The sequence below is a fragment of the Zootoca vivipara genome, chromosome 1 (assembly GCF_963506605.1).
Source record: "Zootoca vivipara chromosome 1, rZooViv1.1, whole genome shotgun sequence".
NCBI classification, from domain to species: domain Eukaryota; kingdom Metazoa; phylum Chordata; class Lepidosauria; order Squamata; family Lacertidae; genus Zootoca; species Zootoca vivipara.
Window position 1 is genome coordinate 92,531,777 of NC_083276.1, and position 26,804 is coordinate 92,558,580.

General features: G+C 43.1%; 3 protein-coding genes across 10 annotated transcripts in view; 2 read left to right on the top strand and 1 right to left on the bottom strand.

Moving 5' to 3' along the window:
• The window catches only part of KALRN (kalirin RhoGEF kinase), a 516,150-nt gene extending 510,039 nt beyond the window's left edge, over positions 1-6,111 (top strand). For all 6 annotated transcript variants that reach the window (XM_035129213.2, XM_035129243.2, XM_035129224.2 and 3 more), the window contains one exon: positions 250-6,111. In XM_035129213.2, the coding sequence (XP_034985104.1) occupies positions 250-795 (546 nt within the window). In that variant the 3' untranslated portion in view covers positions 796-6,111. The remainder of the gene's footprint in view (positions 1-249) is intronic.
• Positions 6,112-6,197: 86 nt separating this feature from the next.
• UMPS (uridine monophosphate synthetase) lies at positions 6,198-15,947 on the top strand. 2 transcript variants are annotated; one of them, XM_035129351.2, is made up of 6 exons: positions 6,198-6,437; positions 8,822-8,975; positions 9,996-10,664; positions 12,722-12,897; positions 13,629-13,743; positions 15,122-15,947. In XM_035129351.2, the coding sequence occupies exons 1-6, from the start codon at positions 6,279-6,281 to the stop codon at positions 15,301-15,303; spliced, it is 1,455 nt and encodes a 484-aa protein (XP_034985242.1). In that variant the 5' UTR covers positions 6,198-6,278; the 3' UTR covers positions 15,304-15,947. The 2 variants fall into 2 exon arrangements, with proteins under 2 accessions (XP_034985242.1, XP_060134866.1); XM_060278883.1 differs by lacking the exon at positions 6,198-6,437 and adding an exon at positions 6,496-6,578.
• A 1,711-nt stretch (positions 15,948-17,658) lies between these two features.
• ITGB5 (integrin subunit beta 5) overlaps positions 17,659-26,804 on the bottom strand; it is an 85,615-nt gene continuing 76,469 nt past the window's right edge. For both annotated transcript variants that reach the window (XM_035129332.2, XM_035129340.2), the window contains 3 exons: positions 23,873-23,989; positions 21,628-21,794; positions 17,659-21,154 (listed from right to left, as the gene is read on the bottom strand). In XM_035129332.2, the coding sequence (XP_034985223.2) occupies positions 21,059-21,154; positions 21,628-21,794; positions 23,873-23,989 (380 nt within the window). In that variant the 3' untranslated portion in view covers positions 17,659-21,058. The remainder of the gene's footprint in view (positions 21,155-21,627; positions 21,795-23,872; positions 23,990-26,804) is intronic.

Consider the following 26,804-nt stretch of genomic DNA (forward strand, 5'->3'; position numbering starts at 1 on the left):
GGTACTTCACTTGGGACATACCTGTGTGCCAGCACATACAAAACCTTCTTTTTTGTTGGTACATTTTTTTCCTTAACAGGAAAAGCAAAAGAATGTATGATCTGAAAGACCACAGGAACCACATATGCACTGCCTTGGGTTCTGTGGTGGAAGGCAAGCAGGCTATAAATGTGATCAATGTTGGCTTAAACTGATTTATAATACAAAAGCAATGAACAATGGAACCTTTTTTATCCTTGCTCTCCACAGCCAGAAAATTTGCTCATCGACTTGCGGATTCCGGTGCCTCGTGTTAAGCTAATAGACCTGGAAGATGCTGTTCAAATCACTGGCCATTACCATGTTCATCATCTCCTTGGAAACCCTGAATTTGCTGCTCCAGAAGTTATCCAAGGTGCTCCTGTTTCACTGGGCACAGATATTTGGAGCCTGGGTGTGCTCACCTATGTCATGCTGAGCGGTGTGTCCCCCTTTCTGGATGAAAGCAGGGAGGAGACTTGCATCAATGTGTGCCGAGTGGACTTCAGCTTTCCCAATGAGTACTTCTGTGATGTAAGCCATGCTGCCAGAGACTTCATCACTGTGATCCTTCAGGAAGACTTCAGGAGGAGGCCAACAGCAGCTACTTGTCTGCAGCACCCTTGGCTGCAGTTTCACAACGGCAGCTATTCCAAAATCCCACTGGATACCTCACGCCTATCCAGCTTCATTGAACGCCGCAAACACCAGTTTGATGTGCGGCCAATTCCCAATGTTAAGAGTTTCATAATGAGCAGGATGAACCCAGGAATATAATGCAATACAAGTACTTTGATTTGACACTGAAGCACCATGGCGTCTGAAAAGAGAGAAGGTGGAATCTCTCTCTTTATGTCTGTGTAAAGTATTCTAGTTGATGTGATGTCAAAGGAAGTGTATGTACTTTTCCAGCAGTTGCATTATCTAACTGGTTAGAATTTGAGGCTTTCAGATGTTGCATATGCAACTCCTTGCGTGGATTATCTTGCAAAAGATGTCAAATGGTGTCATGTCAAATACAGATGAATATTTTAGAAAAATACATCATTTGAAAATGGTAACCAAAACACCATTGCCTTATTTTTGAAAGGCAGCCTTCTAAAAGACCTGGACACCCTTGCTGATCTTATTAAACTTTAACTCATGTATTTGAAAGGGAACGGAAAGTAAAGAATTAAAACTAGGCTGACCCTCCACAGTCAGCATTTCCTGAAAACAACAACACTGGACTGGATTCGAGATTTTGCAGAAATTGTTGCTCCTCAAGTCCTAATGAAGCTCTGTTTCACTAGGAGAATTCCACTTGTCTTCAATAAGAACTAACCTTGTGGCAGAATTGTTTTTTATGGCCCTTGTGCTATCATAATGTCAGCTTTGCCTGTAAAGTGACTTAGGTATGCCATATTGGTCAGGATCATAGTATACCTTTGTCAAAAGTCCTTTGGATTCTCCAGCACTCACATATTCAAAGCTAACATACTGTAAAGTAGCAGTGTGCTACGGCTGAGATGGTAAATTCACTGGAACAAAAAATGTTTTGATGAAGCACAATGAGACATTTTTAAAATGAAATTTTTATAGCTCTTGTACAGACTTTTTTGTGAAACCTGTGTGTTGAGAAAAGGCTATGTTACAATAATTACTGTATCTGTAAACTAGATGTCAAAGACTTTTTCTATTGCAGGATGTTTGTTGAATTCTCATATAGTCTGTAAAATGAAAAGGAATCGTATTCCTTTTTCAGTTTTAAAAGTTGATCAGTTGTGAAATCAAGGCCAAAGTGTGGTAAACATAGTGGGTCCATTCTTGCAATTATTGCTTCAAAATTAGTCTTGATGTGTGAGACTGGTAGTTTACTGCATATTTGTACACACACATCTCTCTCCCTAGCTCCAGAATCCTAACATCTATGCTAGCATATTTATTCCATCCCAAACTCTGGTGTTAAATAAGAATTCAAAAAAGACTATTAATATTAAAAGTCATTGTAATGGTCCATTATTGTGAACTAAACATGCCACTAATTTAATAGCCCCTTATAAATCATTAAAGTATTTTCAAACTTAAGAAGCTTTTGAATAATAGTTCCAAATTGCAGTTATCTCAAATTAATACTGTACTGTATTGTAAGACTAGTCCAGCTTTTTACACCAAGAGCAATTTAGTGCCAAGACAGTGACTGACCATATCCTAATCATTTAGAAAGCAATCAGCAATTCAAAGTTAACTTTTTCCTCTATCCCACCAACTAATCTTCTATAAACCCTGCAATGTGGCAATGGACCTAGTAATAATCAAAAGCGTGATGAGCTCTCTCATTTTGCCTGTTCAGTTGGCATCCATTTGTTGAACACAATATACTAATAGTTCTGACACATCTTTTAGTCACTTGTGTCCTAAGCAGCTGTCAGGATTAGGTAACCTGGTAGCCAAGTGACAAAGGTTCTGTAGCCTCTCAGTGGCAGCTGACATATTAACCTGGAGTATTTTACTGTTTTCTCCTTTCTCTTGCCCACAACCCCAAACAGATCAAATCAGGAGCTGTAAATGTTCTTACTACAGTGAGAGTAATAAGAAAGGTGGTAAACACACTGATGTCTGGTGAATCAAGAAACAAGCCAACAAATCAGTACAGAAAAGGAGAAAGGTACTTGACTTAGATTTTGTGGCTAGAAAACGTGGTTCAACAAAGCAGAGGGCCTTTCCATAGGGAAAGAAGCTGATGTCCTTTAACTTTTCAATGAAGTGTTTTTCCCCCTGCTATTTTTTAATCAAGAGGTTTGTTATACTATGAACATCAATGCAGTGATCATCCAACCCACTGTTATAGTAAGGAATATGGGGATAGGATCAACTCTTGAGGTTCCTTTTGGTTGGTACAATTTCCTCAAAGCACTGACAATTATCCAGAGGTGGAGCATATCGGCTCAAGTATAAACAACAGCCAATATCCAGCCCAAGTTACCCATGGCGGAATCCCACTGTAATCAATGGAAGATACTAGTCACAACTAAGTAGTCCCAGTGGCTTCAGTGTGACCTAGGCTAGCTACAATCCTATGCATACTTAATGGAAAGCTAGTTCTGCTGAACACAGTAGGTACTTCCTTCCGAGCATGGGCAGCCCAAAACATGTTGATGTCAGAGGCAAAGGGACAAGATGGTGTCTTTCCCTATTCTATGTACAAAAGCCAAGGAGACTTTAGCTCTCTTGATGGGCCAGCATCCTCCACTGCACCTGAGTGCCGTGAGCTAGTTCAGAGATGCATTACAGGCCATGTGACACAAACAGCTCTATCTGCTTCCAGGCTTTCAGCATCTGTGCAAGGTGGCTTCTTCACGTTACATGGTAACAATTGAGCCAGCGCTGCTTCTGAATAAACATACGTAACATAGTGAGAACAGACTATATGTCATGGATCACTTCACTGGAACCAAGGCCAACCTCAGTAAAGCATCACAACTTTTAGATTTGATAAAAGAAATAGATGTGGATCTTTGCCACATCTCCTTGCTCTTTCCAGCTGTGGTAGCTGCTAGCATAAAAAAATGCCTACCTACTTTCTTGTTCTGTTTTCTACATATACGTGGAAGAGTGACTGTCAAAATGTGTACCTACTTTTGGTTCTTTTATTTGTGATTCTGGGGAAATGCAAAAGAGATTACTTAAGCATCCTTGAAGAACAAACCTCTATGGTACATTTAAATCACTATGGAATAATCACCTATGGAGGGGAAATACCTGAATCTGTGGCAAGCAAATAGGCAGGATTTTAAGACAAGGACTGGCTGCTGTTTTATCATGAAGTCTTGAGAGTGGTTTTCTCAGGCATAAAGCAGTTTTTGCTTCAAAGGGCTTTGTAATGTGAATGTAAAATCTACATTAACCCAGAATACCATGAATGTCTTATCTTCTGCAGCAACATCAACAACATCCAAGAGGTTCAAAAGTCATTTAGGCATTATGTGTGACAATTCCTGGAATCTTGCTTTTAATCTTTTGTAACAAAGCAACTTAAGACTGGCTGCATATCTCTCGTGTTCATGTGTGCTCTTAATTCTCTGATGATTTTGTTGGGTATGTCATCTCCAGCCGGTAGTTGTATGCAACAAAGTGGCATGGTTTGGGACCATTGGATTGTAATTAGGATTGCTATACACAACTTAGTTCTCAGATGAATATCTGTGTGCCATTGCATGGACATATTCTTTCCTATCCATTTGTAGAAGAAAATCCTCCACAGGGCTCTGATTTCTCCCCAAAGCTGATTGTTTATGGACTGACACAACAGAAAATGGTGCTTTCCTAAGAGAATGCCAGATCCCCAAGCTGGTTATACAATTACTGTCCAATATCAAGCTGCTTCTAGAATCGTTATACTAGTGCCTGTTAACATGTCAAGATTCTGTAATTTCTCAGTTTATACTCTGAAGCTAGTAGTAACAAGCATCTGTTCTACTTAAGCCATATCTTAGGCTATCCTTATGCTCTCTCTTTCAGTGCTGGTGCTTTTGCATCTTTCTGTCAAACCACTGAGTCTGCTTTTGCTAGCATGTCACTTCAACAGTATACTACTGAAAATAAGGTCAGACATGTAAAGGGCACAGCAGACTACTAAAAATACACTTTAAAAATATTTGCAACAATCATTTCTGTGGTGGTGGTAGGGATTGTATTAAGAGCTTAAAAAATTTCAAGGTGCAAACGAATTCCACAGCCTTAATCATTTTCAGTCTTTTGCTGGTCTGCCTTAAGTGTTATCTCATTATTTTATTACTGATTTTGTTTTGTATGCATTTGTGTTTTCTAAAACATTTTGTAAATATTTTATTTATACTTCTGATTCTTCATGTGTAATGTTGTAAAGTGATTTCCTGCTGTCACATGTTCTTACTCTTCTGCAGTATATATAAATATATATGTTATCTACAGATGATAAAATCTACATTTTAGGCTATTGCCTTCCTTATAAATACAATATACAAAAGATTCAAGTATGGGATTTTTATTTTTTAATATAAAAGCAATTCTGCTGATAAAATCAATTAAGACAGATATTATAAAGACAAGCTTTTATTTTTACTTATATGACACTGTAGTATGGGAAGAGAACACAGGAGAAGAAATTGTGAGAGCTGCCTGCCATGTAAAGCCATTAGATACAACTGAAAAGTAAGGGGGGGGTGCTTAATGAAAGCAAATGAAAGCTAATGAAAGGGGGGGATGCTTAATGGAAGCTACTTATACTACTTTTCTTCCCTAAAAAATAGGATTTATGATTTCTGATATATGTGCTTTAATACTGTAATATGAACCTTGAAATAATGAGAAATGATGAGCTCTACTGTGTTCGGGCAAATTCGATATTGACATTGCTAACACTACCTTTTAAAAAAATACAAATTTTGCTACATGACGCACACCAAAACTGTTAATTTCCACCGGTCTATATTGATCAGGCTACTCAAAGGTGGTACTGTAGTGTGACCCCGAACTTTTAGCAGAGCCAGCCTAAAGATTAAACGTCCACAACGGAGGACGTCCTAAATGTGAGCAATGCCCAAGTTCTTACGAAGCGAGTAAACCCGAACGTGCTATACGACCCTGAAGGCGGTTATTGGTTCCCAGGGGGGTGCGGCTGAAAATAAATAAATAAAATTACTGACTGCTTTCCCCCTCAAACGCTCCAAGGCATGGGCGTAGTGTAGCTAAGGGGGGCAGCTGCCTCCCTAGATCAAGTAAAATAATGTTGTTGTTTAGTCGTTTAGTCGTGTCCGACTCTTCGCGACCCCATGGACCATAGTACGCCATGCACTCCTGTCTTGCATTGCCTCCCGCAGGTTGGTTAAACTCATGTTGGTAGCTTCGAGAACACTGTCCAACCATCTCGTCCTTGTGTAGAAATCACAAACTGACCAATCACGTCGGTCCTACCCCCCCAACAAAAGTCCTCCCCCCCCCAACATAAATCCTGTCTACGCCCATCTCTCCTCTCCTGGGTAGCTCTATTCTGGAGACCGGGGGTGTGGAGTCGCCGCTTCGTGCCTCCACAACAGTGTCTGCTAGGTGATGTCCACACGCCACTAATAGTGGGTCTGATGGGGTAACGAGAGTAGTCACCTCTAGCGCGCATGTGCACGTGGCGCCCCGTAAGGAATCTTCCCGTTTCCTAGCGACGGAGGAGGGTTGCCCCGCCCCGCCTTGCCTTGCGTCATTACTCGGCGTCTGCTTCAGGGGAGCGCGCGGACGCTGTTTTCCGTATGTGCGCGAGAGAGCCTCGAGGGATGGAAGCGTTAGCCTCGGAGCTGTACGGCGTGCAGGCGCTGCGCTTCGGCGAGTTCGTGCTCAAGAGCGGCCTCGTCTCACCGGTCTATGTCGACCTGCGCGTCATCGTGTCGCACCCGGCCCTGCTCAACAAGGTGAGCCCCACGTGCGGGCGGGAACGAGGCGCGCGTGAGGGAGTAAGGCGGGACCGAGGCAGTTGGAGGAGGGAAGCCGAGAGACCAGCGCCTCAAGTTTCTATTGCAGCTGGGGGTCATTCTAAGCACCGCTGTGCAGCTGTAAGAACTGGTCCTGACGGGTTTGCCGGTTTGCCTCTCCTTGTTTTCCCCCAAGGGCGTAAGCGGGGGGCAGTTTGCTACTATCGAATTTATGTCAGCTTCTCTGTGAGCCTTTTCAGCAGGACAAAAATGCTTTAATGCCTTTTCTAATATAGTGCTCTCGGTACTAATGGACAACAGCTGTTATCATCTCCGGGCCTAACAATGTTGACTGGGACTGAGGGGAGGTGGAGGCCAGCCATGCCTGCAGATTTGGAAAGCCTGTTTTAAACAAGCAAACAAACATGGCAAGAGTGTTAGAAGAGTCAGGAGGGTCATCTAGTTGCTGGGGAAGAGGGCGGCTGTCAAAGATGATACAATCCTGCCAGCTACCGCGTTTCCCCTTTTTTAAGACACCGTCTTATAACTTTTTTTCCTTAAAAAAACACAGGGTGGCTTATTTTTGGTGGGGTGTCTTATGGTCTCCTCGGCTGGGCCAGGCCGCTGGCTCGGGGTGCTGCTGGGCACTACGCGCAGCGTTGCTGAGCTCTGTCCTACCTGACAAGGCTGTTGTATGTATTAGAACAATACAATGTATGCACAAAGATTTCAGAAGAAAGGGACGAGGGCTCTGCTGGGTGCTCTGAGCTGCTGAGTGCTCCGCGCGCTCCAGCAGCTGGTTCTGGGCAGCGGGACAGCAAGCCTCCTTGGCCGGGCAGAGGCAAGACCGCTGGCTCCGGCGCTCTGTCTGGCGCTGCCGGGTGCTCTGAGCTGCTGAGCGCTCTGCGCGCTCCAGCAGCTGGTTCCTGCCGGCCGGCCGGCCGCTGCCTCCGGTGCTCCACCCGGTGCTGCTGAGCGCTCGGCGCTGCGGAGCGCTCCGCTCTGCAGCAGCCGTTCCGGGCGGCAGGGTGGGAGGTCTCCTCAGCCGGGCGGAGGCGGGGCCGCTGGCTTCGGCGCTCCGCCCGGTGCTGCTGGGCGCTCTGAGCGCTCGGCGCTGCGGAGCGCTCCGCTCTACAGCAGCCGTTCCGGGCGGCAGGGCGGGAGGTCTCCTCAGCTGGGCGGAGGCGAGGCCGCTGGCTTCGGCGCTCCGCCCGGTGCTGCTGGGCGCTCTGAGCGCTCGGCGGTGCGGAGCGCTCCGCTCTACAGCAGCCGTTCCAGGCGGCAGGGCGGGAGGTCTCCTCAGCTGGGCGGAGGCGAGGCCGCTGGCTTCGGCGCTCCGCCCGGTGCTGCTGGGCGCTCTGAGCGCCCGGCGCTGCGGAGCGCTCCGCTCTGCAGCAGCCGTTCCGGGCGGCGGGGCGGGAGGTCTTCTCAGCCGGGCGGAGGCGAGGCCGCTGGCTTCGGCGCTCCGCCCGGTGCTGCTGGGCGCTCTGAGCGCTCGGCGCTGCGGAGCGCTCCGCTCCGCAGCAGCCGGTTCCGGGCGGCAGTTCTCCTCAGCCGGGCGCTCCGCGCGCTCACCACTACAACAGCAGCCGCTTCCCAGGCCCCCCTGGCTGACTGGGTCCCGCTGGCTGGCTGGGGCGCTCGGCGGTCTCGCTTTTAAAATCCAAAATCTAGTCACTTACATAGGATCTCAGTCTAATTCAGCAACATCTTACTGCCAGTAGTGGCCATAAGGAGGGTGTTAGTTTTCATACACGGCATGGAGGTATGTCTTATTTTCGGGGTATGTCTTATCTTTCGCAAAAGCTTAAAAATGCTGCCATGGCTTACTTTATGACTACGTCTTAAAAAAGGGGAAACACGGTAGTAGTACTCCTGGAACCATGTTGGGGTGGTTTTTCCCTCATGCATAATCATGCTTGGTCTGTAGTGGAAGGTGAGGTAGAGGGATGTGGATGGAAGAAGGGCACAAAGAGATAAGAACATTGATCTGTCTTGTCAGCATTGTTGCAAAGGATACCCTTCTCAGAACTCGGTAGCACACCTTATCATTTATGCCATATTCAACCAAATAGTTGTGCTAGCAGAACCCAACACGAGGATTCCCACTAGTGCACAGAGATCACACGACTACATGATTCTTCCAAGAAAAGAAATAAGCTACGTATCACTGCTTGTTGCTCTTCAACCTAAATGCAAAGAACACAAGCATAATTAGTTGATGAAGTAAGCATCATGTGAAGAAACAAGATCCATGTGATCTTTGGTGCTTATGGTTTCACTTTCTGGTGATTCTTTGTGGACTCCCCTTATTTTATTGACAATGTATTAGTGTTTGGTTATAATGGTAGAACCTATTTTATATTTAAAACAATTTCTTTCAGGTAGCAAGTTTCATTTTTCAAACAGCAAAGGATGCTGCAATCAAGTATGACACTGTGTGCGGGGTCCCATACACGGCTTTGCCCCTGGCTACAATCATCTGCTCAACGAACCAGATCCCAATGCTTATACGGCGAAAAGAAGCTAAAGATTATGGTAAAAAGAATCAAATTTACCTAGATCATATATATTGGCATTATAAGCAATGAATATTTAAGACAGCAAAAATGTTTCCAACTTCCTCGGTAGTGTATATACAGTTTGTCGTTTTAGCAGATCTAGAAAGGTAATAATTTGATATACATAACACGCCTGTGATTTAGGAGCCTTAGTGCATAATAATAATAATAATAATTTATTATTTATACCCTGCCCATCTGGCTGGGTTTCCCCAGCTACTCTGAGCGGCTTTCAACAGAACATTAAGATACAATAATCTATTAAACATTAAAAGCTTCCCTAAACAGGGCTGCCTTCAGATGTCTTTTAAAAGTCTGGTAGTTGTTTTTCTCTTTGACATCTGGTGAGAGGGCATTCCACAGGGCGGGTGCGACTACCGAGAAGGCCCTCTGCCTGGTTCCCTGTAACTTGGCTTCTCGCAGCGAGGGAACTGCCAGAAGGCCCTCGGCACTGGACCTCAGTGTCGGGGCAGAACGATGGGGGTGGAGACGCTCCTTCAGGTATACTGGACCGAGGCCATTTCGGGCTTTAAAGGTCAGCACCAACACTTTGAATTGTACTCAGAAACATACTGGGAGCCAATGTTGGTCTTTCAAGACCAGTGTTACATGGTCTTGGCGGCCACTCCCAGTCACCAGAAGTTTTAAGCACAAGTTTTTATTAACTGGTGTAGTGCACGTGTTATTTTTAATAGAACTAGTTATGAACTTAATTCGTTCCAGAGGTCCTGAAACTGTTCTTAACTAGAGGCGTGCTTTTGCTAATGGGGCCTCTTGCTGCCGCTGCACTGCCGGCACACGATTTCCGTTCTCATCCTGGGGCAGAGTTCTCAACTCCAGGTTAGCGGAGTTTGTAACATGAACCGTTTGTTACCTGAGGCGTTACCTCGAGGTATCACTGTAGTAGCAATAATATTTTCAGTTGAGCTGGCAAGGTTGATTTTTTTTTTTTTGTAATTGGTAAGTTAATGAAAAATGCCCTTTTTTGCTTCAAAAGGTACCAAACGTCTTGTGGAGGGGACAATAAACTCAGGAGAAACTTGTCTGATCATTGAAGATGTAGTTACCACTGGTTCAAGTGTTCTGGAGACAGCAGAGACCCTTCGCAAAGAGGGGTTGAAGGTTACAGATGCTATAGTGCTATTGGACAGAGAGCAAGGAGGGGGAGCCCTGTTGGAGAAGCATGGCATACGCCTTCATTCAGTATGCACCTTGTCTAAAATTCTCAAGATCCTTGAGCAGCAGGAAAAAGTTTCTCCTGAGATGGTGGCAAGAGTAGAAAAATTCATCCAGGAGAATATTATTAAACTTTCTGAGCAAAATGGTACTGCTCCTGTGAAAAGACTATGCAAAGAAATGAGCTTTACTGCTCGGGCTGAACTGCCAGACACTCATCCCCTCGCTGCACAACTTCTCAGGCTGATGGAGAAAAAACAGTCTAATTTGTGTCTTTCTGCTGATGTGACTAACTCCAAAGAATTGCTCCAGCTCGCTGCGACTTTGGGCCCTTCCATCTGTATTTTTAAAACTCACATTGATATTCTGGATGATTTCACCCAAGAAATAGCCAAGGAGTTGAGAGCACTTGCAGATAAGCATGAATTCTTGATATTTGAAGATCGCAAGTTTGCAGACATTGGAAATACTGTGAAGCATCAGTATGAAGGTGAATTTAGCATAACTACCAACCCCTCTCTCTCTTCAACCTATAACCTGTTGCATATCTCTATAAGGCTGCATATGTTCCTAGTACTCTTAATTTGAAATGTTAATGCGACCTTTGCTGACTTGAAACTAGCTCTTTATTTTCAAGCCTTCAAGGGCCTTGCTTTTGAGCTGACTTTTATTCAGATTGTATGCTATATTGAGAAAAAATAATACTGAGGAAACCAAGCCTGAGGCTAGCATACAGGGTGCTAACAAATATAGAATATTGATACTCTGACAAATATGCTGGCCTTTGATCTAATCCCCAGGAACCAGCTATGGTCAAAACTAGCAGTGACATCTATCAACCGCCGCCTCCTTTTACTGATTATGAATTTGCATACAAATACCTTCCTGAGAATTAGGCTAGATGGTAAAGGGCTAGTCTCTAATCCGGTTGCCACCACTAGAGGCCCCTGCCCTGTTTAATTTCTATATTAACTCACTAGTGACTCATATGACCAATGCTGCTTTCCACCTGCCAAAATTAGCAGGTAGAGCCTTGAATGTCCTCCTGTATTCGGATAATGCCGCCCTCTTAGCTGCCTCCCCCATTGGGTTAAGGAGGATGCTTCGAGCTTTTCATGAATACGAGACCCAGCACAAGCTCCATCTTAATTATGCCAAGACCAAAATAATGGTCTTTGCTGCCTGACCAAAACCTAATTCGTGGTCAATTAATGGTATTCCCTTAGAGCAGGTTAGTTGCTTCAAATACCTGGGTCAGATAGTTCGATCAAACAGGTCCTTCTTGGCACACAGTGAATACATAGCCACAAATGCTTCTAAAGCAGCTCTGTTGATTAGATCCCTGTATTCCAAGAAACAGGCACAAACAGTGGAAGTTGCCCTCCGGCTCTTTAAAATGAAAGTTCTCCCACTACTTCTGGTGGGCATTGCCTTGGGTTCGCGTAGGGAGTTTGTAAGATTGGAATCTATCCAATCACAATTCCTCAGGGCCATTCTCAGGATCCCCCTCATGATTGCGGGTGCAATCATGAGATTGGAGACCGGTTGCCAAGCCTTTAGGTATGTGACCTTGAAAGCAAAATCATGGCTATCGCTCAAACTATGTTTCAGACCAGTGGGTTTGGCCCCCCTGATTCTGAGAGATAATTTTAAATCTCCATGGGAAGGGGAAGTGGTAGAGGAAGTGCAGAAGTGTGGTCTGTCCTCCTTTTATATTGAGTCCATGACGTATAGCTGCACTAAAGCAGTGATCACTCAGAGATTGGGGGATATCGCCAGGCAGGAGGACATAGCCCACGTGAAATCTTGGATGTTTTTAGGGGAGTAGGTGTATCGGGCTGCACCAGCCCGTTACCTGGCGGATATCCACTACGTGGAATACCACAAACTATTTACTGCGGCCAGACTGAATGTTCTTGATTTGGCAGTTTTGAGGGGAAGATTTGGAGGAATCCCATACAGTCAGAGAACGTGCCATTGTGCCTTGGGTGAGGTAGAATCCACAGAACACATTTTACTGAGTTGTCCCTTTTATAATGATTTAAGGCAATATCTTATAACCCCATATTTATCTCAGTTTAGTTCCCGACTAAGAGAACGGCAGGCAGCATATTTGCTAAACAAGCCCACTGGGAAAATACCCTTCTCGGTGGCTAAATTCCTCTTCCTGGCGCTCAAGTGTTGGAAACGTATAATCGAATGCCTTGATGTGGGTTACCTGTAGGGGGTTCAGTAGTGTGGTCATACTTCATTTATGTATCCCTCTGATGCCTTCTATTTTATATTTTTATATTTGTATTGAGAAATGTTTTTTCTTTCTGACCATCAGTCGAATAAAGTGTATTGTATTGTATTGTATAATATTGATATTCCACATCGTGATAGTACTGTGTGATTATGACCTTGATAGTTGTGGTAAACGTGACTGGACAATATTTCTACAGTGGTAATAAAAGTTGTGGAAAGGGTATCCCTGGTCAATCTCTTAAGTAGTTATCTGATTGCCAAAAAGACGCTTAACTGATACCTGTCTATTTTCTGTTTCAGGTGGTATTTTCAAAATAGCATCCTGGGCAGATATAGTTAATGCTCATGCTGTTCCTGGACCTGGAGTTGTTAAGGGATTGAAAGAAGTAGGGCATCCTTTACAGAGAGGGTGTCTCTTGATCGGTGAGATGAGCTCAGAAGGGTCACTGGCCACTGGTGACTATACAAAAGCTGTGGTAAGTTGGAGCTTTCATCTCAACAAAATGTCTTAAATCAGGCACCCCCAAACTTCGGCCCTCCAAATGTTTTTGACTACAAGTCCCATCTTTCCCGGCCACTGGTCCTGTTAGCTGGGGATCATGGGAGTTGTAGGCCGAAACATCTGGAGGGCCGCAGTTTGGGGATGCCTGTCTTAAATGGTCCAGATCTCTCCCCCCCACCCAACATCTGGGAGGAAGGGGTAGCTCTTTAGAAAAGCAACATTTCTTGGATTTTAAAGTGCTACTTTAAGTTTCTCCAGTTGGACATAGCCAGCAAAAATAATATTTGCTTTCTCTGGAATGGATCAGAATGGAGGCGTAGCGCATAATACTGCAGTGAAATTCATGTTTGAGGCAAAATAATGGGAGTTTACACTGCTGAAAAATGAAAAACAAAGTTCTTGGGGGAATGTGGGTAGGGTAGGAATTGAGGAAAATTGAGGAAAAGGAAGCAAGGAGGTTATATTTGTGATTGGCATCCTCATTTGCTAATGAGATAATGGTATCTATTGTGAACGGAGGTAAGTGGATTGTATGATGTTCTGATCAGTACAGTCTCTTGATTATTTAGCATGTTGTCTTGATTTTGTTAAGGCTGCAAGTCTTTGTGCTTGCATAATTGCACCATGTTTAGCATTTGTTCCTCCATTCTAGAGCACGAGTGTAAATCATTTTCTTACTGCTCTTGTTTATTTGTTTTCCTTTAGGTTAAAATGGCTGAAGAACACTCAGATTTTATTCTGGGATTTATTTCTGGCTCCAGAATTATTGACAAACCTGAATTTCTTCATCTGACTCCTGGTGTTCAGATGTTGGCTGGAGGTAAGCAATTCTGTGGCACTTTGTTTGATGGTACAAAATATTTATGAAAATACCAGAATAATTGAAATAATTCAGAGTTACACTTGTAAATATTTCTGGTTTGTATGCTGGTGAGGGTGAAAATGCAGTCAAAGTCCCCAGTAGTTCCTGTTCAAATTATACCCTTCCTTGTCCTAACATTGAGATTGCCTTTAGATTTGTATGTCTGGTTCTGCATTCCCTAGCCTTGGGTGAGAGATCACATCCATTAGAATTGCCCAATTCATGTACTGCAGTGAGGAGAGTGGGGAAGATGATGAACAGATCTACATACAGAGTTGTAATGTAGGAGTAAAACATACTAACTGTTCCACACTAGAAGCAGCCAAATAAGTGCAGTATCATAAAATGCAATATACATGTTTCCTAAATGTTCATGTTTTGTCCAGTATTTTCTTATTTCATTCACTGAAAACTGTAATTGGGCATTAAGGTTATTAGAAATAATTTCCTACTTATATGTGCTTGTATGCAAGTTCAGAATTTGTAACAGCAGACAAATAACATCTCTCACATATGTTTCCATGTGTCAATCATTTGGTTCTGATAATAGTACAGCAGGTTTCCACTCTCCCCTGTACCCCCCCCCCCAGCTACACTGTAGGTAGGGTGCTGGAGGTCCCTCCAGGGCAGATCTTAAGGGTCTGTTGGAAAAGGAATGGGAAGTCCTGCTGTATGAATGGATCTCTGCATACATAGCCTTGGATGCAAACTAGTCCCTGCTGTTTTGTATGCAACCTTGTTATGCTTTATATTATATGCAAATATCAAGGCATATTTGCCATGCATATGCCAGTGAGGCTTTATGTTTCATATTTAATCAGTGTTAATAACCCTTTAAGAAAGCTGTTATTTTGTGCTATTTGGTTGTTATTACAGGGTATTTGCTCTGATGTGCAGTACCTCATGTTGTTGATTATCTCATCTTGGATAGATCCTTGTAGAGCATGCTTATTTCCTGTGCACACTTAATAACATTTTAATAATAGAGCGGTACCTTGGTTTACAAACTTAACCTGTTCCGGAAGTCCATTCTTAAACCAAAACCGTTCTTAAACTGAGGCGCGCTTTCCCTAATGAGGCCATCCACCGTTCAGATTCCTTTCTTAGACCAAGCTAAAGTTCTCAAACCAAGACACTATTTCCAGTTTTGCCAAGTTTGTAAACCAAATTGTTCTTAAACTGGACTGGTCTTAAACCAAGGTACCAGTGTATAAGGCTAAATCTGTACTCAGTGTTAGCTTTTTGGAGTTCACCAACATTCTTGAAACTCTTTTATGAAGGAAACTCCTGGAGAGCAAGTATAACATGGCATATTTGTGATTGTGATCCATTGCAGGTGATAAGCTTGGGCAGAAGTACCTCAGTCCTCAGGAAGTGATTGGTAAAAGAGGTTCGGATATCATCATTGTAGGCCGTGGTATCTTATCTGCGCCCAGTCGCCCAGATGAAGCAGAGACTTACAGGAAAGTAGCATGGGAAAGCTACTTGCAGAGAATTGGTGTCAGTGCACAAAAATAGCACAACTGCTGTGTTTCATTAAGCAAGCCAAATTCTAGAAGCAGGAAAGATTGAGAAGGTAATTCTTTGTTGTTATTTTGCCTAATGAATGTTGTTGTATGTTAAAATTTTGCTATAAAGTTATTTGAGAATCAGTACAGAAATTGTAAATTTTGACTCTGAATTCAAACAGCTGTGTGTCGTCTGCTATCCCATTTTTAAAAACACTTTAAAGGGCTTTTTTTTTTAATCCAGTGGTTTTGCGAACCACAGAGCCATAAAGATTGTGAGAAAAGAGGAAGCTGAGCAAATCCTGATCACATTGCATTTGCAGTAGTTTAAAGTTCTTAGTTGCTGCTCTCAGTTGTGTTAAAATGTAAGGACTGAGTGTGATAGGGTGCTAGGCCCTCTTCCACTTCCACAGGGCAGTTTCTCCACCTAGCATTTGGTGCTTTAGATCACGATCTGAAATATGTTTCAAAATCTTGCTTGGGTGCAGGAATTGCATGCCTTAGGTATTAATATGCTTGTGCAATACGTGGAGATGATGCATTCCATTAATGATCTGCTACCTTGAAGCACATTCAGGATCCTTGCTTCTCTAATAATTGCCTCACTGGTAAAATGCAATGGCTGTCACAACAATAAAGTAAAGTTCGAAAAGACTACGGTATGTTTAAATGGTATGAGAACTCTGGATGATACCCAGTGGTGTGGAAATCCTCTTCCTCCCCCTGAGCCCCCCACATCTGTCATTAAATGTCCCCAACCCTCTGGAGTAGAAGGGCAAGTTCCACAGTGAGCAGAACTATGTTCCACTTGCAGACAAGACAAAGTTGGGTGTCACCATATACTTCTGTAAATTTCAAGCTCTTCTGGTGAACACTTGCATTCTACAGGTCTTGGCTTAAAAAAAAAAAGAAAGTTGTATCATTGTATAAACTTTAAGCCACCAGAGGGTGCTATAACCCTTTGTGTTTTTCAAAAGTTTCTTTACTTAGGGTTGTGTAAGAGAGAGGGCTTGCAGAGAGCAGCCCACTCTGCTTACTTCCATCAGATGGGAGAGCAGCAGCAAGTCTGGGAGTTTAAATCAGGAACAGGAAGGGTTAAGACAGGTCCAGGGCTCTGCAGAGTCCTGGTGGCTCAGCTCCAGGCTGGTAGCAGGGAAGCAGGGGAGGAGCTAGCTTCAGCAGGGGCTGGAAAGGAGGTAGACCGGCACCTCAGGAGCCTGGTTTGGGACCACGGAGGACCCATAGAGCAAGGAGGAGGGGCGTTTGGATGCCCAGGCTTAAAAGGGGGGTCAGAGCCCACGAGACACCATTGTGGGCTTCTGCCCCATGCAGAGCAGACATGATTTGAGACATCTCACCACTGTATATAGCATGCACAATAAAACTATGAAAATCCAGAGGATGTGTGGAGTGCTTACTCGGGAGTAGCCAACACCCCATCTGTGACAGGTTGCCATACGTTCGGAATTTCCCAGACATACTTGGAATACCACATTCGTCTGCAGTGTCTGGGTGGAAATCGCCCAACTCTGGGAAAATCTGGACATATAGCAGCCCATGGCAGCAATGCCAATTTGGCCAATATTTCCTTAAAATAGCTGCAAAATGTCAATTTTTTGCAATCATGCCAGAAAAAGCGCAACTTTTCTGTCTGGATTTTCATTGTTTGAAATATGGCAACCCTGCTTTACATAGACTTGTTTATTACTGTTTGGTCTTCCACAACAACTGCTGAAAACTAAGAAACTAAACTTACCTATTGTTTAGGAATCGGCAACCATTTTTGCTGGACTATAAATGTGAAAGCAGCTGTCTGCTGAATGAAATAATTGTCATTTGGGCTGCTTTGGAACAAAATAGACAAATGCAGATGTACTGTTCGCCTAACCATCTTTAGGGGGGTTCCTGTAGGCTCAGCACTACTATTAAGTCCTGTTTGAGTTACACCCCCTTCCTGCCATTGTCTGTGTATTCAGTGTAATATCTGTGTTGATATAAGACAGTTGATGGGTCTAGCCCTACTTTTAACATTTCCCTAGAGCAGTGGTAGGCAGAGAGCATTTTTAAATGTGCCTGCATCACTCATATGGGTTGGTGTGATGAGAAATTAGATACTCCTGAAAAGCAATAGTTAGAGATGATTGAGAGGGAAGCATCCAAGGCTGTCCCAAGTATAAAAAACAGTTTAATTGAAGTAGTAGATATTTAACAGAAAAGAGCTGAATTTTCACTTCAGGAAACAAAAAAAGAGGAGTTCTGTTTTGACAAAATGATAGTAGTTGAATCTCCTTTGTTTTGTTGCACATACCTCCTTCATTCAGATTGGACTTATTGTTAGCATACATTACTTTTTGCATGTGTATGGCCTTAATTGGCATGGTTTTGGAAGTGGCCAAGAGAACAATGCTTTTCATTCAGGCACATCTCTGTAAAGAAATCTGTGTCCAGGGTTAATGTCTCCTATAATCTCTAATTTTACATTCCTTGGCTTCCTTCCATATGTTAGCAACATGAGAACTAGGTCACAATTTGTTTGTGCGTGTTTTTAGAAAAGCCTCGTTTGCATTATATACCATAGGCATTCTTAGCTGAGGCAGTGAATGAATTACAGGGAGACAGGCGCCCGATGTGCTAACCTCCGCTAGTTTATAAAACAACTTGAATTTCTTAATTGTATCTTTGTTGTAAAATAAGTGAGGGGTTTTTAAGTGCCTAGATTTGACTTTTATACATTTAAGCTGATGCAGTCTTTGGCGTTGTGGTCATCAGGTGATATTTCTTGTTAGACTGGTTGCTTGGCAAACATTTGTGTCAAGGAAAGGAAATGCAGTAGCTTAATGATGAAAAGTGGCAATAATGGCAAAAATATTCATTCTGCAGTTATTTACTGGCTTACAGTACTTGTTGAAGAACCAAATCCATCAGAGATTGTTACTTCATTCAATACTAGGCTCTGAGCCAGCTACCCTAATAACAGTGATTCTCCATAATTGGCTGTTATTGAAATGCTCATTACAGATTATTATAGGAATCAACACAAACACTTGATAGCCATTTAAATTCTGTAGATCTGTCCCTTTCTCTGTTGAAGTGTTCATTGGCCATTTCATTCAGAAGATGTAAGTGGCATGAGGTGCTTTGCAGTACCTAATTGTTGTTGTTTCCAAGTTTCCACCCCACCTTTAATTTGGCTGCTTTACACTTTCATTTTGAGATGAAGCTGGAGCCAGTTTATTTTAACAGTGAAGGACAATTTCAGCCTTTTGTAACATTGTCCTTTATAACTGTAATCTGTAGCCAAACAGTGCTTTTCCACTGTGTCCAGCCATTATGACATGTAAAAGACAACTTTATTTGTGTGAGTGAATTAGTTAATGTGGTTAAGAGGGGAAGTTCATAAATTCTAGTATGTCAGGTAATTGTACAACTCTTCTCATTCCTCCCTCAATCCTGGCTTTGATTGATGAGTGTTCTATTTTTACATGTCATGGGCTGTTCTCTTCTTATTGGTTATGTTGCCATTTTTAAGCCTTTAGAAGGCTTGAGGGAAAGGTGGCGTATAAAAATGTTAAATAAACACAGTTTGATGCGGGGCAGCAGATAGTAATTCTGTTCATAGTAGCAAGCTTAAACAGCCTTTTGGTCTATGTCCACACCTACTGCTCTAGCAGGAAATGAAAATAACTTGGTTTTCTCCTGGCAAATGCATTTTGTGACCTGTAAGGGTCAGAATGAGAGAATCAGTAGTAGCTTGGCTAGCCTTTTATTTTATGTTGCCTTCTGCACTGAGGCTGTGATACAACAGTCTCTTAAGTTACCATAATAAATAGATATACTCTAACCCTCAAGAATATCAGTTTCTTTCTTTTTTAAAATTGGAGGCTTGTTTTGCAGGCTCAACTAAGGGAGCAAGAAATGCTTCCAGGCATTAGGCTACACAATTAGAGGTAAGTTGTAGCCTTAAGTTCATACTTGACGTATCTACACTGTACATGTAGGTTTTGGGAGTGATAGTTTCTTAAAGTCCTAACAAAATTCTATTTGCAGCTGCCTGCTATATTGAAACTGGACAGTGTTTGCAGTAATATTGTATGTACAGGGGAAGTGTATAGACCCTTATATTTTTTTTAATAAATGCAGAGTCATGAAATGTTTTGAGTACTGTTCTTTTTCCCAGTCATTGCAAAAACCTGAAGCAGCACTTCATTAAACTCATATTTGGATTTGTGATAATGGTCTTTGTGTGCTTAAGACCTTTCATACATGTCATATTAAAGCTGAGCTGCTGCGATGCTAATGGTTGTTACTTGGTGGAGTAGGTGCAAGTGGCTACCTCATGTGCCTTGCAGTTGTCATTTTGCTACATGTCGACTGCATGGAATAATATGAAAATTCTCCCTCCCGGGGCTGCAGTGGTCCCACCACTCACTTGATTTTGCTTTTCAGCCCATCTAGTTGTTTTCCTGTTGCCACACCTCTTCATTACAGATTATTGAACAGTGAACCTAGCAACTTTGCCCCTTGGACAAGGTGACGCAGCATTAAGGCTGATTTCTTCGCGAAGAGGAAATGCAACGTCACTGCCAACAAACAGTAAGCTTTATAAAACAAAAGTACTTTATACGCTAGCTCTCTGTAACTAAGCATTTAGAAACCTGATCTTAATACATTTAACACTATGCTTCTTTAAAGATCTTTATTGTTCAGTGTTAAAGTAGATTAAGTTAAACCTAACGTGTTATATAGTGAGAACTAGTGAGCAGCCTTTGGAGGACCTCTAGTTGTCTCCTTTGCCAGCATGCAAAACTGGTGACATTAAACAGAAACCAAGATTATGTATCTTAAGTTTTGTGGTTAGTTGAATTATGAAAATATTGCAGTATCCACACTTGTGTTTATTTTATTTTCACCATGGGTCACGTAGTGAGCAAATAAATTCAGGTTAAAATGATTAACAACCAGATGCTAAGCATGTGTACTTGGAAGTAAAGTTCAGTGGGAATTAATCCTAAGTAAGCATGTTTTGAGTCAAAACATTTCCGGCCACTTAAAAGCTACTGTGACTGCAGTAACAGCATCTACAGAGAGAAGGGCTGTAATGTGGAATTTCAGATAACTGAGCAGCTTGTAAGTGTACAAGTTAAGCTAAAACTGATGGGCTGAACAAGCAAACAGCCTTCACTGTTTATGTTAATTTAAATTCTGATTAAAAAGTCCTTAAAGACACATCTTCATAAAGAAAAACTTGATCATGGAAGCAGAGGAATAAGTGTACTCATAGCACATATATGCAATTGCTTTTATTTTTTTAATATAAAAATTTATTCTAAAAACTGTTTAACACCTGGATGATTTTTTTTTAAAAAAAAACAATGCTTCCACCACCTTCTCCAATGCTAGTTTTTCCTCCCCTAAAAACCAGCAGTGACAGAATACCCCTATGAAATGGACCTGCATGTTTTTTTCCTACCAAGATATGGCTGAAGCTGCTATATGGCACATTGTTCAATAGGTTGGCGCTTCCGAGGCATCAAGAGCTCCAGGTCAGTGACAGCACATCAGCAGGGCTTGGGTTAGAATCTGCAGAGCACATGGGCTGGTACCCATTTGTCCTCAATGTGCAATAGAAGCCATCTCCTGACATTCAAGTCAAAGTGTAGAATACTGTCCCACTGTAAAGGATTCAGTCTTCCTTTTTGGGAAGCGGTGAGGAAGCCAAGCAATTGTCAAGCATTCCACTCTCTCCTCCACCTTCAAGCATAATGTCAATCAACTGTACCATTATAGGTCCTGTTAAGCTTGTTGAATGTGAAATCTAAGCTATGGGTGGAAATAGGTTTTCGGTAAAGAGGGTTTGAAGCCTGCAAAAAAGAAAAAGAAGTGATATAAACAGTGCATTTACAGGGAGATTACACTCTGGACATGCAAACCAAATACAAGTTCCGCTAAAATCAATGGAATCTCATTTGTTTTCCCCTCCCCTTAATGTGGGCTGTCTATTTTTTCATGGAGTGACCAACCGCCCCAAGAGCAAAGCTGCAGCCTGCCCTCCTGGGCAAAGGCAATTTGAGCTGCCAGTACATTGGGGCTCCTCAGCTGCTGCCAACACAGCCACTGCACGTGTGCGTCTCTCCACCTGAGCCACCTCTGCCTCCCTGCACACCATTATGGTCTCAAGCAGCCCCCATGAATCTTTCCCTGAACAGGGTAAAGAAAAACTTTCCCTTCCTGCTCTCTAGTCCTCAGCACACATTTGCACATTTCTTGCCACCCCCTATGCACTGAGCCCTTTTCCAGCTCTTTCCCAGTTTTCCCCCATGAAGTGAATGCTTACCATTTCATATCTTGCCCGGGAACGCTCACTTTGGAATCTGGCAAATTCCCGCCTGTCATGAATAGTGACCAGAAGCTTCCAAATTGCCAAGAGGACAATCCCCAGGAGCACAATGCTGCCTACCACAGCCAGCAAGATCATCATGGCATCAGGGGCATTGCTACACTCTGGCAAGGAAAAGAAAGGGACCCCGGTTGATCATCACTGATAATGACACTATCTAAATCCAGTGTAATAATCAGAAAACATCAGAACTTGCCTTTTCAAATACAGGTATTTTTATGATGCAGTATTTCAGAGACAACAGTTAACTATTAACATATCAGCTCTGCTAATTCATTTGCAGCATATATATTGTTGCAGCAGCAGAGTTTTTATATATCCCCAATCCAGCAAGTGGCTACTTCTGTGCACATATAAGGTCAATGGATGGGGAATTTCACATGTTTTTTTGCTTGCTGCATGTGACAGCTCCATATGTATAGCTTTTTTAAGAACGGGTGGGAAACCTCAGCCTGGGCTCTTAAGAAGTTTCACCCTTTCCTCAGCCACACTCTTCCCAGCCCACATTCTTCACTGGTCCTATTACACACGCTCCTTGAGTGTGTTTGCCTGGCTCAGAATGTGTCCTTGAACTCTGATAATGCCTCTTGCTTGTCCAGGTGGAAGCTAGAGAGGGGGATCTGAGTGCATATACAAACTGGCCTACTTTACATAGATAAAATTTACATCCGTTGCTCTGCCCTGTCCACCACTGGCATGCAGCCCCAAAGTTGCATAGAAAGGAATGCCATCTGAAAATGATGCCCCACCCACTTCAAGCTCACAGCTCAGCTAATTTGACAGACGACTGGGGAGAGGGGGCGCAACTACATTCAATTCCCTAAAGCTAAGGTAGGGCACAATATTGCCTAACCTTTCGACTATAAAAAGTATTAATTTTTTATTATTATTTTATTTTAAATCCAATATTGGACTCTTCCCCAAAGTCTGGAGCTGTTTAGATCAGGAGCTTTAGATTATCATGCTATACCATTGCTTATCTAGATTCTTTTTTACTTTGCGCATAAAGGTAAAGGTAAAGGGACCCCTGACCATTAGGTCCAGTCGTGACCGACTCTGGGGTTGCGCGCTCATCTCGCATTATTGGCCGAGGGAGCCAGCGTATAGCTTCCAGGTCATGTGGCCAGCATGACAAAGCCGCTTCTGGCAAACCAGAGCAGCACATGGAAACACCGTTTACCTTCCCGCTGTAGCGGTTCCAATTTATCTACTTGCATTTTGACGTGCTTTCGAACTGCTAGGTTGGCAGGAGCTGGGAGCAAGCAACGGGAGCTCACCCCGTCACAGGGATTCGAACCGCCGACCTTCTGATCAGCAAGCCCTAGGCTCAGTGGTTTAACCACAGCGCCACCTGGGTCCCTCACTTTGCGCATAGTTAGACTTAAAAATAAGGGTGGGGATTTGTAAGCTCCAATTGACTCGGATGTTTCTTCTGGCAAGAATGCTTGCAACACTGAGGTAAGTTGACTTCATCCCCCCATCACACAAGGTCCTCCTGATGTGCTCCAGATGTGCCTGGCACTGATCACTGACCATCCACCTTCATCCCCTCTCACTAGTATTCTGTGGACCACTCCCTATGTGAATCTGTTCTTCTGGCTTAACCTACATGCAGTTTTCCTGCATTAGTGGACAGAGCGATCCCAACCCCTCTAGTGCTCAGCTGTCTCCTCCCAGCTAATCTGGCCTCCTGCAGGCTGCCTTCAACAGAGCAATGCAGAACTGCCCCTTTGAAATATACAGACACAAGGGAGTTCTATGGGCAGCCAGTGAAAGGTCCCAAAACAGGGTATTAGGGGGGCAGGGAGGCTGAGCTAGCCTAGGATCCATCAGCATCAGGCTCAATCCCTGCACCACCTCCAGGCTGGTGCAGCAATTTAACCTCTCACTTACTGCCCTGGCTGTTGTGCATGGCAGGGCTGTGGAAGTGGCCCCACCACACTAAAGCCCCCAAAGGGGGAAGGCTTGGTTTGCCTTAAATACCTAAAACTGCTCATGTGTTTTCTGCACATCTTAAAAGGGAAAGAGTATCTAGGGACAACATCCAAACTCTTGTACCCTTAGTGGTATTAAAGGAAGCAAAATGTTCTAAGGGATTCTCCAGTCAAGTCCACAACCAAACTTTTGCCTTGCTGGTGTGGACTATGGACAAACAGCACAAAGCATGTACGATACAACAAACCTGGTTCCTTGAGAATAGTGATGTTTGTCTTTCCACTGGTGAGTTCCGTGTAGGTGAACTTCATCACACAGTCCTTCAGTGGGTAAGCACACAAGACTGAATGAGGGTCATCAGTTTCTGGAATAAAATGTAAGACAATGCTATTTATAACACAAAGATTTAAAACCCTAGCATATTGTGGCATATGTTGAAAAGCATTTCAACCTATAACATATCCCTAGCATTAGATGCTCCCTTTGTTTTGCTGGGCATTTGTTCAGCGCATCAAAACACATGTTTGAATTACCATTATTTTGACCCCAGAAATGGAAGAATATGTTGAGATTCTAAGTCTCTTGGGTCTCTGGATTCCTTTCAATATGACAGCATTCCTGATGGTACATATGGAGCAAATTAGGAAACCATTCAAATGTCTAAAATTGTTGAAACCATTAACATAGTGAGTAGGTGAAAGATTGACTCGGCTACATGCCTAAACATTTTGAAAGCTATGGATAAACACAACTCCAAGATTGCAAAGGAGATGTTGGTATGGCCCCACCTTCCTTAAAGAGGAATTTCTATGTCTCTCTGAAAGAAGGCCAAGCAAAACTGAAACTTGGAAGGCTATCTTTGGAAGAGGAAGTTTCATTTCCTTATGCCAAGCTCCATGAAGGAAGTAATTGTCTGGAAATAAGCTTAATTTTGCAATCCAGTTGGGGCATAGGGAGTAGCGGGGAGATGGAGATTAAAATATTCAACACTGCTATGGTCAGTGTTGTGCATTACTGAAAAACATGCTGTGATAGATATGCTGCATAGGGTCAAGCGAAGGCATTAAACTGAATAGTTATGTGGCCAGAGATCTGGGGCAGATGAGAAAATTGCATCCTCAGGCAGATCTCATTGGCAAGTCTCTCACTTTTGCCCATATTCGTTTGCAGTTTTTAAACACTCCCATCATCCCTAGCCATTGGCCATGCTGGCTGGAGCTGATGGCAGCTGAAGACCCAACAATCTCTGGAGGACCACGGTAAGGTTCTAGAGCAGATAAGGAACCCAAGAAGTTAAAGTAGTAAACGTTAACCAACAAATTCAAACTAGCATGGGGACAAGCAAAGGAGGACTCATTCACCACGGTATGGTTCCCTTTTATCACATATCACAGCACAACAGGACAATGATCTATCCCCACAGCATACAACAGCATGCAAATCAATTTGGCTATCCTGACCCAACGACCTACCGGCCCCCCCTAACCTCTCGTATTATCATTAAAAATAAATACATAAACAAAGGACCTACCCCTGACACAAACCCCAACACTAATAATAGGCAGCAGAACAAAAGAACAGAATCTCCACCCTCTCTTTTCCCCCAAATGCAATATGTCAATGACAAAAGTGTCTCTCACTACACGTAAAGGAACTGTGAGAAAGACTGAATTGAAAGCGAAGACAACAGATGTAACACAGAAATATTTAACAAAAACTATTTAAAACAAACAACTTAAGTGGTATTTGAGGGAAAGCAGTGTATCCCACTGTTCTAATGCTTGTTGTTTGGATCACTGCTAAAACCAAGTATCAAGTTCACTTTTTTTAGCAATAAACCAACAATTTGTAAAGGCTCCTAGGGTCTGATCAGACATTCCATCTCATCATTTCTGAACCCAGCTACAGATTTTCAGAAGAATGCACACAAAATACCTATCTGGTTTAGGCTAATAAGTAAAGCCCTACTAACAAACGATGCTGGCTACAATGCCAAGGGATTGCATCCACGCTCTCCCATGGATTCCTTTTGCTTTCCTCTTGCCTTCATTTTTGAATACTCCACAGACAACAGTCCCATTTTTGAGGCGCACAGCTGCAAAGTGCTGACAAAGTGGAGATGTTATCAAAATTGCAATCAATCCACTGTGTTTGCATTCCAAAAATGTGCTGAATGGTTTTTATCGCCAGAAATTGCTTGAAGGGTCATTTTTGAGAGAAAGGGGGGAGTTGTGGGAGGAAGAGGGGGGCAGACATGGCTGTTTGAAGCAGTTTCTCCCCCCACCCCCAGTGGATCATATAAGGACAGGCAGTTAGATGAAATGAAAAGGCCCGTCAAATGGGTTTGCAGGAAAAAACCCATCTATAGCAGGTTTGGGCCACTGCATGTGAAAGTGAAGCAGAAGGGTCCATTCTCCTATATTATTCAACATCTATATGAAGCCAATGGGAGCTGTCATCCAGGGGTTTGGAGCATGGGTGACACACATATTTCTCCCCATTCCATCTGAATCAGGAGAGGCTGTGAAAGTGTTGAACCAGAGGCTGGATCCCAATAGGACACTCTGAGGTGGAGGTGATGAAGTAGGTTTGAAGGAGTCCAATATGATCACTATGCCATCATATTTTATGCCCTGTCCAAATTGTGGTGGCTACAGAAGCCATAGAGTCCATGCCTCTGTTGGGACCCCATAAAGGAGCAAGTAAGGAACCCAGACGTTTCAGTTCAATTCTACCCTAGACTTGTAAAGCTGGTGCAAATCACTTCCCAAAAGTAGATCTCCATAATTTTTCTGTTTGCACAGGAAGAGCTTTGCATGCAATTCAGCAGAATATTGCCTATGTTATCTCTGCAGAGCTTAAGCATATGAGTTTGGAAAGCAGCTTCAAACGAAAAGCCTGCATTTCAGGGTTATCTGTATGCATGTAGTTATCTGAAATTAGCTTCTTGTGACTGGAAGGCATCTGTATTTACACAAGTAGCCAGAAGGGCTTCAAGGGGCATTTTTAAGAACACACACACAAACCGACTGCCTTTGTGGCAGTTTTGGATGCCACTAATGAAAAAATCTGGACTTTTCTCCCTAAGAAAGTGGGCTAATAAATGGAGTCACATTTAAATAGCAAACAAACCACAGACAGACAAAGAGGAAGAACAAAAGTATGTTGCAACATTTGCA